The sequence below is a fragment of the Penaeus vannamei genome, chromosome 28, assembly GCF_042767895.1.
Source record: "Penaeus vannamei isolate JL-2024 chromosome 28, ASM4276789v1, whole genome shotgun sequence".
NCBI lineage: Eukaryota > Metazoa > Arthropoda > Malacostraca > Decapoda > Penaeidae > Penaeus > Penaeus vannamei.
Window position 1 is genome coordinate 8,474,417 of NC_091576.1, and position 15,000 is coordinate 8,489,416.

The 15,000-nt window shown below is 44.0% G+C and overlaps 1 protein-coding gene across 1 annotated transcript in view; it reads left to right on the forward strand.

Annotated features, from left to right (window-relative positions):
* Positions 1-15,000, forward strand: part of LOC138867069 (uncharacterized) — a 37,501-nt gene that overhangs the window by 15,229 nt on the left and 7,272 nt on the right. Inside the window, exons 6-7 of the mRNA XM_070141503.1 lie at positions 2,092-2,124; positions 2,546-2,609. Coding sequence (XP_069997604.1) covers positions 2,092-2,124; positions 2,546-2,609 — 97 coding nt within the window. The remainder of the gene's footprint in view (positions 1-2,091; positions 2,125-2,545; positions 2,610-15,000) is intronic.

Below are 15,000 nucleotides of genomic sequence, written 5' to 3' on the forward strand. Positions count from 1 at the left end.
GTTATGATTAATATGTTAATACAACATTATTTCAGCTACCACATTTGAATTCAACATTAATGATATGCAATGGAAGGTATGCAATTGTGCATGGTGACATGAAAATTCTTTGCAAGCTTGTAATGCAAACTTTCTAGAATTTTTTTTACGCTATCCCCGATTGTATTTGATCTTAGTTTCGGATTTGCTAGAAATTTTGATAGACAGGTAATTATTTCTCGCTTATGTATGTTCAGAGTACATTAGACTTCATGGGGTTCCTTTTTTACCCAAATTACCGAATGAAATGAAGTGAACTGAACGAGACTCGAAATTCTATCATTACCATCTCTACTCAAACAATCTGTGATGGGCGCTCACGACTATGTAGTTCACGAATCACACGACCGTCAGGATTTTCCGGACATACAAGCGGTTAAATAAGTTGAGAAGGGTGTGACTAATAAGTGAATCATTATTTTAGCTCACAACCCTAGTCCTATATTTATAATCAGATGTCAATACGGGCTTATACCGACTCGGATTTGCTGATCGAATGAGTTACTTCGGTTTCACAATTTACATACTTTCTGCCGATGGAGCACATATTCTATTAGATGATTACGAAACCCCACGATTACGAAACTTTCATAACCCTTGTGGGTTATGAGAGGGAAAGATTCTAACCTTATATTCATTTAATGAATTTATATCTATTTGCAATCAAAGATATGTTCTCGCGCTGAGAGAACGTGTCACCATTTAGCAATGACCGCCTAAACAACCAGTTTCCTTCCCGCTGCGAATGAATGAGGGGGAAAGTGAGGTCGGTCGGGGGCAAACGGTTCACTAGAGAGAAATAAATGATATGTACGTACATAAAAGCGAGTAACATCAGTAAGAGAATAAACGAACTGAAAGAGTCCAAGAAATGAGTGAATTTCAACACTAGATCAACAAAAGTTATACAAGAAGAGAATGGAGTGAAGTGATTGCGAATCACAAGAAGAAAATTCTGAGAGAAATCACGAACAAATATTGAATTTGTTTGAGTTAAAACAATATGAATCTAAAAAAACAAGAGAATGAGTGATATCCATGTTCGTGATTGGAATTAATTTCTCACATCTGTTAGAAGAACATGCCCTCAGATCAAGATGAGTGACAACTAGACAGTTGCTATTTCCTGCTACCATACAGGGTTTTGTTTTGCCCTGATTTGGTGGGTTATGGAGACACAGTTCTGGTTTGGAGGTTTATTCTGCAGAGGTCCGGTAGCGTGGCGAGGGCTGTGTCTTGTGCTGGTATAATTGTGGGCAAAGGGAGCCCAGGGGCGTGCCTATCTGTAACGCGCGTGTGGGGAGAGTCCCCAGGGGGACGTCTGGTCAGGGCCGAGAGCCCTGGTCAAGTGTGTCTTCTAGTGTTGACGAGAGGCTCGGGTGTCCCTATCAGTGGGGGACGTGGCTAGGTACTCCTCATTCCTCAGAGAGAGAGAGAAAAAAAAGAAAGAAAGAGAGAAAGAGAAAGAGAAAGAAAGAAAGAGAGAGAGAGAGAGAGAGAGAGAGAGAGAGAGAGAGAGAGAGAGAGAGAGAGAGAGAGAGAGAGAGAGAGAGAGAGAATGAGAGAGAGAGAGAGAGAAGGAGAGAGAGAGAAGGAGAGAGAGAGGAGAGAGAGAGAAGGAGAGAGAGAGAAGGAGAGGAGAGAGAGAGAGACAGAGGAGAGAGAAAGAGACAGAGGAGAGAGAGAGAGAGAGAGAGAGAGAGAGAGAGAGAGAGAGAGAGAGAGAAAGAGAAAGAGAGAAAGAGAGAAAGAGATAGAAAGAGAAAGAGAAAGAGAAAGAGAAAGAGAAATAGAAATAGAAATAGAAAGAGAGAGAGAGAGAGTGAGGGAGAGAGACAGAGAGAGAGAGAGAGAGAGAGAGAGAGAGAGAGAGAGAAGGAGAGAGAGAGAGAGAGAGAGAGAGAGAGAGAGAGAGAGAGAGAGAGAGAGAGAGGGATAGCGAGAGAGAGAGAGAGAGGGGGGGGGGGTAGACAGAGAGAGAAAGAAAACTATCAGATATAGAATGTGAATATAAAAGCTACCAACCACAACGATGTATTTCTCATATTTCAGATGAAGATGCTGAGTCCCCTTTTGTGAGGAAAAGTAAGTTACTAAATGCTCGATCTATATATATATATATATATATATATATATATATATATATATATATATATATATATATATATATAAAATCTGGTATATCAATAAGAGTTTTTTTATCTTTGCTTAGTAAAAGACCACTTTAGCTTGAGAGCCAAAAATCCCCCCCCCCCTATCCCTGCCTAACCCTCTTGCTTATACTGAGGTTTGCTTCATACTATGAACGTATAATGAGAAATTCGTAATGTTCATGCTTATACACAATAAAATGAATCCGCAAAGGGATAATTAGACGAAATAAGATGAACAAATGGATGAACAAATAGGATGAACAAATAAAACGAACAAAAAAGATAGACTGATAATATCATTGATAAGTCTATAATTAGGTCACACTCTCTTTATAATCATATCTATTTTCCAGACAAGTGTGTTAAGAAGTTTTTGCTGAAGAAATGTTCCAAGAAGGGCGGCAAACTCAAGTTAATGTAAGTTAATCCTAATACTTTCCTCGTTATATTAAATCTCTGCGGATATTTTCATTGTTTCCGAAGCATGGGGTAGTTGTAGTTTTTCGTTATATCTTTAAAATGCTAATTATAAAAAGATGAAATACAATAGTAACAGTGATAAGGATAATGATGAAGAAGATGATGATAATGACAATGATAATAATGATAGAAATAATAATAATGATAGAAATAAAAATAATAATGCTAGAAATAATAATAATAATGATAATCATACCAACAATAACAATAATAAAAAGTAATGGTAATGATAGTAATAATGATAATGATAATAATAATGATAATGATAATAATAATGATAATGATAATAATAATGATAAAAATCATAATTATGATAATGATGATAATAATAACAATAGTAATAATAATAATAACAATAATAATAACAATGATAATAGCAATAATAATAATAATTAGCGTTAACTATGGAAATTACACGGAACGAAAAAAGAAGAGTGGCCATTTAAGCAAGAAAAGGTGGTTTGGAATTGCATTATATATGAAACCTATTGCTGCCTGCGCAATACATTAAACTAAAATATACAGCACCAATGAATACAATGCTCGACACACATATGATATGTTAGTATTTAATTTTACTAACTCTGTAAGATCAATATATTGGTTGCGAAATAGTTTAATCATAATTACTTTCACAAAACAATAAATAGAATGTACACCATGTGTCTATTTGCTGGTTAGGTTCAATCACATAGCAACTTGCAACTCTTTAACAAGGATTTGACCGTTTATATCTTTATCTCACTATTATTACTTCACTTATTTTGCTTTGCTGTCTTATTGAGTTCTGTCCAAAGTAAAAGAGATGTTGACAGGGCCAGATCTAATAACAGACTAAGGCCATTCATTGGTCTACAGTCTGGCAGTGTATGACCTATTTCAAGTGTACACCGATTATGTCATTATAACATACATTTACAACTTGAGGGGCTCTTGTACTGCCTGTCAGTATTTGGATCTCTGGGGCTAACTTTAGAACGATCAAGAGAGAGTTTTGCTTTTCCCAGGAAAATTATATCCATTATCCAGACTATCATTTAAAAAAATCATTTACACTTTCACGTACTATAATAATTGTTTAATTACAATTGTCTCGCGTCAACAGCTAACGTCATTAGCAGCGAATAGCTTGTGGGATTAAAATGTAAACTATTTAGATTGTAAAAGATCTATCAATAAATGTCTCTCTCTTAAATTATCATAACAATGTATATTATATTAAAAATCTGAGCATAAATAAAACTATTACATAAATATTATCCACAATTTAGATTTTGTTTAAAATAAGTCACCCTTAAGAAACTAATAAGACCTTTTACGTCACAATCATCCCCAATACACTTTTCATTGTACACGGGGGAGACAAGTGCTTACGTCTTTGGTCTGAAAATGCTGCACATCTTTCCACTACATGTACGACCGATAATGGCTCTTGGTATCCCTTACAACGTATTTCACTTCTCGTCATCATCTGTCCATGAGTCAATCTTGTGTGCCCAATTCTCAGCCTTGATAACATAACTTATCAATTGAGATGGATGCTGGTCATCCAACTGCCAAGGTCATCTCTAATCTCGCTGCTTGTTTCCAAAGGTATGCTTTCATTGCTCCATCCATTTATCACAAAGACAACTTCTAATGCTGGGTTTCAAGTCCGTGTGTGGGAGAGGAAGACGAGCATCTAAGGGCTGAGCGGCAGCTGCCTTGGCCCTCTGATCCGCTTGCTCATCCCCACTGGCACCAACATGAGCTGGTACCCAACACAGAGTTATCTTCTGTGCTGGCATCAGTGCAAGCCAATCTTGAACCTCCCTAACCACTGGATGTGGTAAGTTTAAGCTCTTGAATACTTGCGAAGCACTACGAGAGTCGCATAATATTACAACAGAATAATTACTTAGATCAAGAGTCATTTCGCCTGCTGCAAGGATGGCATGTAACTGCAGTGAAGGTCGAGGCTGTCAAAGAAAGACTGCCAACTGCAATCTTCGTCCTGCTCACTGCTGCAAAGCTCACACCATTTTCAGATATCGTACCATCTTTGATTATTGCATCTGATTCTTGGCATTTAGAAGTGTGTTGAGGAAATCTTTGATTTCTGCTTCGGATCTCTTCCCCTTCCCTATTCCGACCAAATCCAGTTCGACTAGATTGGTCTAAGGAGTTCCAACAACTAGAACCTTCGGTAGATTCAAACTAAGATCTTCTACAGAATTGTTTATTCTCATACCATAGGATTGGCTATCCTTAAAGGATATAGATCCCGGGGTCCTGTATAAAGCAGGTTCATGTCATCCTAGTATGATGAAAGAGGTCGTTCCCCACTCTCAGGATACAGAGACTCCACAGGTGAATATCTAAGAGCTTGATTATAAACTGAACCCAGCATCCAGAGAACAGAGGGAGTTGCAGATGAATAAGCCATAGTTTACTATGAACAAGTGCTCTGTATAGCCGCAGAAGACAGGTGGGAAAGAACCGGCAAAATACTGAGAGCTTTTGTAGCCTTTACCTTTATGTTTGATGTGAGGTACCCATATAAGCCTTGAATAAAGAAATAGACCTAAGTACTTCACCTCTTCGATGAAACGCAATGGTTTTGCTCCTAAAATGAAACATTCCTCTTGTGAGGAAATGCATAGCCATGGTCTTGCTTAGAGAATTTGAATCTACGGTATGTTGCCCATTGCATAACCTCATTTATTGCAATATTTATGTGTCATTGTACATCCTGTAAACTTCCTCCTTATCAGTACAGTGTGAAGTCATCCACATGCAGACTACAGGAGACAGCACTTCGAACGACCTTTACAATGTAATTCATAGCTATGGCAGACAGGGTCACACTTAAGACACTCCCTTGTGCGACCCCTTTCAGCTGTTCTTCCAGGTTTGAGAAGCTGTTTCCCGCCCACACTTTAAACTTCCTATCAGCAAGGGAACTTTATATGAATTTAAGTGATGCTCCTCTTAAGCCAATGTCATACAACTTCTTCATGCTTCTGAGTAGTACTGCAAGCCTTTTCGAGGTCAAAGAAGACTGCTAAAATGTGATGTCACTGTGTGAAGGAATTCTGTATGTTTCCATCCTCACAGGGTCATCTATGGTCGATCTCAATTATCTAAACCCATACTGATATGGAGTCATCACGTTTCCCTTTCTAAAAACCATGTTAACCTGAAGTGTTCCATTCTCTCCATCACCTTGCAAATGCAGCTGGCAAGAGAAATTGGTCTGTAATACCCTGGTATAGAAGCATCCTTGCCAGGTTTGGGGATTGGAATTATAGCTTATATGCAGCAGGTCGACTTTTATAAACTCTCTTTACGTGTTTTGTCTTTTCTTCAAGCTCATCTAACTGAATCTGTGAAACATGGAATTACAGGATAGTACTTGATTTGCGTGAATCTTCCCTTGGGATTCCATCTCTCCTTTCCCACCACTCTACTTCCACTTTACTCATCCTCACCTCTTTTCCCTCCCTCCTTCCCCTGCCTCTCTCTTTCCCTTCCCTCTCCCTCCACTTCTGCCCTCCTCGCCCCCTTCCTCCACCTCTCCCTTCCCTCTCACTCTCTGTAGTGACCCCCAGCACAGTTTTACGTTAAGTCCTTGAATACGTAGTTAGTTCCCACTGCCACCACGAGGCTGTCGTTGCCTCGAACGATTGAAAGTGGTATTGTGCTCTCTGGAGGCTTGATTACAATCAGGGATTCACGCAAACTCACCGTTAAACTGTTATTATTTATTCATTAAAGAGAAACACTTCTACAGACACATGAACGCTATAATAAACACGTGGCACGTAACAAAAACACGTGGCATGCAACATAAAAACACGTAGCACGCAACAAAATAAGAACACGTGGCACGCAACAAAATAAAAACACGTGGCACGCAACAACATAAAAACATGTGGCATGCAACAATATAAAAACATGTGGCACGCAACAACATAAAAACACATGGCACGCAACAACATAAAAACACGTGGCACGCAACAACATAAAAACACGTGCACCACGCAAAGAAAATGAATACATGCACCACATAAAGAAAATGAACACGTGCAACTAAAATAAACACGTAACACTAAAAGGGGATAACAAACACATAACAATAAAAAGGGATAACAAACACGTAACACTAAAAGGGGATAACAAACACATAACACTAAAAGGGGATAACAAACACATAACACTAAAAGGGGATAACAAACACATAAACACTAAAAGGGGATAACACAACACTAAAACGCACTGTACTGGACACGAAACGCTGGACACCATGGTAACACAGAGCATGCACTTAACACCAAACTGGAAATGTTAGCATGGACGCGACGGAGTACCGGACCGCGAGGTCAAGACGTGAGCATGTAAAAGGGTCAATATACGTAACCTGTGGGGCGGTACAGCAACCGGCGAGTGGGGAGAAAAAACAGCTCTCCGCAGCTCGTGTCTCTCCCTCTCTGAATCTCTGGCCTGTCTACCTGCGGACCCTCTTCACCAGGTGAACGTGGGCAAAGCCGAACGTCTTGAAGACGGACCTAGACGACAGTTCGGTAGTTCGCCCGTTCGCTCGTCCGCCTCGGAAGCTCGTTTCCCCGCAGGGCACAGGGGTGCCAAAGGCATGACGAGACAGTGGTGGGGGATCGTGCCAATACAACCGCCCCCTTTCAGTCGGCTAGCCGCCCCGGCTTGCCGAAATCAGTGCCGACGTGGTGTCTTCTGGCCCACGCCCTCACATGCAACGGCCCAGCCACAGCGAGGCTGCTCCTGCGGCTGCAGTATGTATCGCTGGGAACGGAGGGAAGCGGAATCGGGAACGCATACGGGCAGCAGTCGTTTCAGGCCGCATCCCCATACGTAAGCGGTTACCCTGGGCGTCAAGACAGATGAGACGTACGTATCCACGGGCGGCCCAGAACCAGAGTGAATGTGAAATCCACCATCGGAGCGTCAGCAAGCGGGACGTGCGTACAGCTAGATAAGCGGTAAAGCGGGAACGAGTATACGTCTCCGCTGGCGTCAAGCAGTCACATGCAGGCTGGCCATACTCCATATATCTCGGAGGAAAATTACAGGTATTAGGTCATGTACCAAACCCGTGCTCTACCTTGCATTTATGCAGCATCTGGTACTCCCACACATTTCATCATGCAAGCAAGCAAAAAGCACTCACCATCCAGGTACAAGCAGCAAGCTCAAGATACTTAAAAGCACTTAAAAGTCACACAGTACACATCATGCAATCACAATAAAAATTAATGAAATATAATAACATTAAAACAATAACAGTAAATCATGACGAGGTACAAAAGAATAACGTGCAGGAACAAGCACAAAATAAATGTACACACACAAGTAAACAGACAAAACGCGTACGGACCAATGATACATGCTATCTAATTTGGCTTCGGGTGACCTTACAAGGCCAAGCAACAATACATTCAGTGGATCATCTGGATCAGGGTCTGCCTCATCATGCGTAGGCTGATGCATACCTTCGGGCATCATTAACTGAAGCTCATTATCAACTCTAAAAGGTATGATTTGATTACGGTGTACCCTGTGTTCCATCAGTTTTGCAGCATCTCTTACTACATAAGATACGGGACCCACTTTCTTAAAGATCCTGAGGGGTCAAGCCATCTGGGTGCCAGACCTGAACTGTGACCTGATGGTCGTTTACGTAATACCAACGTCCCCTCCGTCAATTCTGGAATCGCCCTGGTCCTCCAGTCTATGCCTTCCATATTTTCTTCCCTCACTCTTTGCGTGCCTGTCACTGCGGCGTCGCGAGCAGCGATTAAATCTAGTCGCTTTCCTGTGTCCCCTTCGCGAGTATGGTCATGCCGATCGGAAAGGTGCATTTCCGGCCCGTGAGAAGGTAGAGAGGCTGATTATTCACCGACCGATGGAATGCAGTGTTCAAAGCAAGAGGTACATAATCTAAACGGCTGTTCCAAGTGCTAGGGGAATCTTCACAAAACGCAGCCAGACAATCCTTAATTACCCGATTACACCTTTCCACCATACCATTAGACGCCGGGTTATAAGGGGTGGTATACCTGGTTTTCTTGCCCATGAGGTTGCATACCTCCCTGAAATACTCACTGGTAAATTCTGTCCCGTTATCGGATATCAACGTATCCGGAGAGCCGAAGAGGGTCGTGAAATTACTAATGAGGGCATCCACGACGGTGTGATTGTCTTTAGCAGGCAATGGGACCAACTGAACAAACCTAGTGAGTTTGTCAACCACTGTCATCACGTATCTGTCTCTGTTCCGTGCTGGCGGAAGCTCAACCAGGTCGACGGATACTCTTTTAAACAGTTGTGTTGCAAGTGGTGTCGCGGCGAGAGGTGCACGCCCCTTTAATATGGCATTACGTCGCTGGCACATTGGACAACTTTGCATGTACTTCCTGCAAAACGAGGAGTTCGGGAACCATTAAAAGTCTTTCAAACGCTGGAAAGTGCGGAATATGCCGGGGTGACCTGCTGTACTGCTGTTATGGACGATTTTCAAGGCAGCGGACCTGGCGTTAGGGGGAAGGACGAGCTGGCTACGAGACCAGACGAGAGATCGCGGATGTGATACAACACCCCGTCTTTAAACTCGAACTCGTCTAGAGAAGCGTAAATCTTTGCTCATGGTACCCTTTGACCTTCGAGAAACTCGATTAGGTCCCTACACTTATGGTCTTCTAATTGTAAGGCTCTGAACCACTCGGGATCTACAGTAGACAAATCTATGGCAGCAACAGCCCTTGACAACATGTCAGGCACGTGATGTGTGGCACCTGGTTTATATACGACCTTCCAATCATAAGAAGCTATCTCGTGGCTCCAGTGCGACATCCTAGATGAACGTGTAGGCCTCTTAAATATATACATTAATGTATGGTGATCGGTGAACACCTCAAAAGTACTCCCATAAACGTTTGCGTTGAATACTTGAATCCCTTCAACTACTGCAAGCGCCTCTGCATCAGTTGCAGAGTACCTAACTTCTGGTCCCTTCAGCTTGTGACTAAAATACACGATTGCATATGGTTGCCCCTTCTCGCGCTGTATCAAACATGCGCCGATCGCGACTTTAGACGCATCTGTATGAATCTCGAATGGCAATTCAAAATCGGGCCTGCGTAATATTGGAGCAGAAACTAGTGCTTGATTTAGCTCATGAAAAGCTTGACTCTGCTCATCTCCCCATGCGAACGATATGTCCTTGCGCGTTAACGAGGTTAATGGCGCCGCAATTGTGGCATAACAAAGTACATGGCGCCTGAAACGACGGAGCCCTGCAACTTCAACTTATCTGAGGCAAACTGGCATTTGTCCACATTCATCTTAAATCCGGCCTTCTCCAGAATCGTTAGGGTCTCATTAAGGTCTCTAAGATGATCATCAAAATTAGCGGAGTAAATGACTACGTCATCAAGGTAAGCCAAGGTGTGATGTGACAAAACCGGCGAGAGCACAAAATTAATCATGCGCTGATACGTAGCGCCAGCGGTCTTCAAACCGTACGGCATGCGTCGAAATTGCCACAGGTGTGTGCCGTCCGAGAACGCGGTCTTGGGCCTATCGGACGGGTTCAACTCGATCGACCAGTATGCGGAACGTATGTCGAGTACAGAAAATACCCTATTATTTCCTAACTCACCGATCAGTTCCTCCATGCGCGGTAACAGGTAGGAATCTGCTGTGGTAACCAAGCCCAGGGCACGGAAATCGATGCAGAAACGTATGGAATTGTCCTTTTTCTTTACGAGGACAATAGGGGACATCCAAGGTGATGACAATTCAATTACGTTGCTCTCGAGCCTCTTCCTGCATTCTTCCTTTATCACCTGTTTAGCGGACTGTGGAAGCCCCCACTGACATGTTACTATGGGCGCGGCGTCGCCCGTGGGAATATGGTGGTATATACCAGGAACGACACCTACGTCACTTTTCATTCTGCCAAACAAGGACTTGTGAGATAGTAACATTTTAAGCCTCGCTTGTTGAGCGGAAGACAGATGATCTAATGAAAGTGAGGTGACAGAAGAATCCGGAAGTTGCTCGTTACTTACTTACGGTGGAAACTTCAGTGAATTCCGGTTCTGCATCGATAGCCTCTACCCGGGATAAAACGCTACCCGCACGCAATTTAACGCTTTTCTCCGAAACGTTAACCGTCTATACCGGGATGGTCTTACCTGAAGCCCTCACGATCTAACGAGGGACGAGCAGAGAGGTAACGTCACCGTAAATTAAAACGTTACCGTCGGGAACTCGCAAGTGGGCTACAGTGGCTAACACGAATCTGCCAGAACGAGGTAGCAAGGTCGTCATGCGCTTCACCCTCGCAAAGTTTTATAAAGATCGCGTTTTATAAAGCTCACCAGTGTCAAGGTCAGGTTCGGACACTATGGGCATGCTAATCATGGTGACGCATAATGACGGAGCGTTTGCAAATGAGACGGGTAAATGTTCGTCGCCAAGATGCAAGAAAGACTCAGCAGGCTTATGACGATGACAAAGTGAGAATGAAAATTGCTTAAGAAAATCTATGCCTAGCAAGACATCGCCAGCAAACGCTGCTTTGGCGAGATATTAATGTTGAGGTCTCTCTCCTCTAGCATGTCGAACAATGACCCGGTAACTCCTACTAGCTGACATGCCCTTCATGCGCTAGACATGACATTAAGGTTCCTCACGACCGAACCTTTCACGAGGATGCGGCACTACCCGTGTCAACGAAACATTTCAAGTTTCTTCCGCCAATATGCAAGACTACGGTGGGGCGCCTGGTCAAAATCTTACTGTCACTACCACGAGCGCGGCGGCTGGTCGTCGGGACGCGCCTCTTCGTCGGTTCGGCCAGGCAAACGTGAGGCTTCGACTTCCCGGCCAGTAGAAAGGGACAGTCAACCCTACGGTAGTCGTGGAGACGACAGTGCCAAAACACGCATCCAGGTGGTTTTTCCTGACAATCTACCGTCATATGCCCTGACACGCGGTGGTAATAGCAATACGGTATGGGCGCTTCAGGTGACTGGGTCGACGCGACCGGGATCGGGCGACGCGATTCACGGGCGGGAGCACGAAACGATCTAGACGTGATCAATGTGTGTGCTTTAGCTACGATCTCATGCAATGGCAAGTGTTCACACGCCAGTAAAAAGTCGGACATGTCTGGCGGGAGCTCACTTAGGAAAGCCCGCCTGATCAAAGCTACTTGGTCTCCCATTTCTAGCGAGTACTCTCTTACGCCCAGGTATACAAACCCTTCTATCTCGAGGAGGAAATCCTGCGGTGTCTGGCCATGCTTTAAGGTCTTATGCTGTAAATTGTTAAAAAAGTCTATTGGCCGTACCACGGAACTTTTGCCGCAACAAAGCCTTAAAATGCGACCATGGAGAGATCACCTCAAACGACGGGGAATTACTTATCAGGTCAATGGTACCTTTGCAATACGTCCGGGCTAGTCTTATCCTAGCATCGTCGGCGTCGTCGGGCGTAACGAGCTCGAGGCGATGCATCCACGTCTCCAGCACCTGACTGCGCGCGAGAGCGTCGCTGCTCGGCCGGACTTCAAAATAAGGAATAGCGTCTCGATCGACCTTGACCGTGACTTATGAGAAACCAGGGAAAGTAAGGACGGGGAACTCGTCGGACCATTAGCGAACTCAGAATTGACGTGCATACGGCTATAACTGTGATCGAGGACAACGGTGTCTTCACTACTAACGCTGTTTTCCTTACTTAAACCACCTAACCCATCTTGAGAATGATCTTGAAAATGACCTTCCATGCTATGGGTCATGGCTTCCAGAAGTCTCGACACGTTATCTGTTTGACGGATCACCATTTCTTTCAATTCTTTCATTCCTTCCTGCGCTTTGTTCATCCCTTCACGTGCTTCATTCATACCTGCTCACAACTCTCGCATACTCATGCGTGTCTCTTTCAACCCTTCAAGCACACGCTCATACAGTCCTCCAACTACTCCCGGTGGTTCAGAACCACCGTTTTCATTCATTAACTCACATGCATCATTCACACCCGACACAAAACTCGCATCCGTAGCATCATCCGCAAAGTGTACCCTTCTGGCGGATCCTGCCAGACTGTCAGTAGCACTACTTTCCTCACTGTCACACTGTTCACGTGCATCCATGGCGACACCGTCACTAGTCGTGGGTTTTGTAAGCTTCCCGTTACGTAGTGACATATTAAAGTCAATACCTCCCTCAATAGGCCAACAAGTCAAGACACCTTTCATTACCTTGCACTAAGACCATCCTCTTTCGTTCACATCTAGTGACTTTCTCTAATTTATACCTAGTGGCTAGATCATATGGGTGGTAGGGAATGCGGCAGCCAAGAACGTTTAGGGGGTGAACCCCCCAGTGAACATAAGAGGTTGGGTGTAGAGGTTTACTCACCACTAGCCACACAGATGTCAACATAAGAGGTTGGGTATAGAGGTTCGCACACCATTAGCCACCAGATGTTAATGTAAGAGGTTGGGCATAGAGGTTCGCCCACCACTAGCCACCAGATGTTAATGTTAGGGGTTGTGGGCTTATAGCAAGTGGAATGAAAGGGGTGGAGGATTTTTTGGAAGAGGTAGATGTGTGACTCCATGAGAGACCTGTGCCCTGGGTGCCAAGGGCGACCATCGTCTGTCCCTGAGCCCTGCTCTGTTCTGCGCCTGCCTCTGCTGTCTGATGAGACACCCTGTAGTAGTGGCTTGTGGCTGGTCTGTGGCGCGACTCGAGGTATTCCTCATAGTCGCCCGACTGCTCAGTGATTCGAAGTACATGTGTTGCTATGCGACAACTGCGTCTTCATGGCGATGGCACGCCTCATTGGCTGGAGGGAGGGGGTGGGATTCGACCAACGAGTGAGCAAGTGGAGTGGAGGCAGACAGACAAGCAACAGTAGCTTCCGCTTCCCCTAGTCTGTCATCCTGATTTGATGTACATTCTCATGTAATTAAAGAACTTGGATTCATGTTCTCGTAACTTTGGATACAATATGAACATTCCATTGTTATTAAAATGGGATGAACCCAATAATGCCTATCTTTTCTTTCGCTGCTGCAAACGACGATATAAAATCCATGCACATCTCTTCTACATCCATTACCAGCTGTGTATGATCAGTGACTGAAGAAAGTTAAAAAAAAATAATAATAAATAAAAAACGAATTGGGCCACTGTAAGCGCCCTGTGTGAACATTCATTCAGTAGTCGCTCTTCTAACTGTCGGGCCACTAATATCGTTTGTCTGAGCAGGGCCTTAAGAATAGTAAGGGCGGGGGTGAGGTGAGACTTTGTCACGAGTTTGATCTCAGTGTGTGACTTCGTTTGTTTGTTTGTGTTGTTGAAACAATTAGTAACAGAGGGAAATTTTGTAATATAGAGATAGTCTATGGTTGTTAGGAAGAGGGGCAACTCATATGTAAAGTGAGGGCGGGTAGAGGGAGGGTAATAGTTAATCTGGCAATAATGAGATACACTTAAGCTAGTAGTGAGGAAGTATTAGTGGTGCTCAGTAGAAGGGCGCCTTCATGATTGTGCTGACAAAAGTTTGCAAAGACTCAGTGAGACAGGTGAGCCGGATTAGCAAGTGTGGTGTCGTAAAGTGGGAGAATACATCTTCAGCAACTTCGTCAGGAGGGTCACACAGACCTGAGTAGTCAGCACGAAGTAGTGTGGTAGACATTATGTGGGTAGACACGGATTAGAAGAGGACTTGCTAGTGATGCTGGGTGTAAGGGAGGCGAGGAGGCACTTCGGCAAGAGTTTATCTAGGTATCAGGTACATTTGGTGTTGTGAAGTTCTTCCACCGTTGGCCACCAATGCCAATGTAAAAGGTTGGGGGTGTAGAGCATGTGACTGAAAGGGGTCTTTGCTGTAGGGTTTATTGGAGGTGGTAAATGTGTGACCCCATGAGAGACCCGTACCTTGGGTGCTAGGGCAGAGCAAAGATGAGTGTGGCTGTCGTCTGTCCCTGTCTCTCTCTGCTCTGTTCTACGCCTGCTTCTTGTTCTGCCTCTGCTGTCTGACGAGACATCCTTTTATGCAGCTACTCCTTGCGAGGGTTTTGTTTGCTTAGGCTGTAGGTATCAAAAGAGAAAGTAGAGTGAACATCTATGTCTGCTGAAAGAGGATGTCAGCTGCCGGGGCCTAGGTGTGAAAGAGGGAACCATACCTCTGAGCATATCGTTGACACCCGCTAGATACTATGAATACGTATCACAATAACTAAATTACTCAATCATTTGCTCTTACCCTGTGATATCCCAGATATGTATCATGCCCC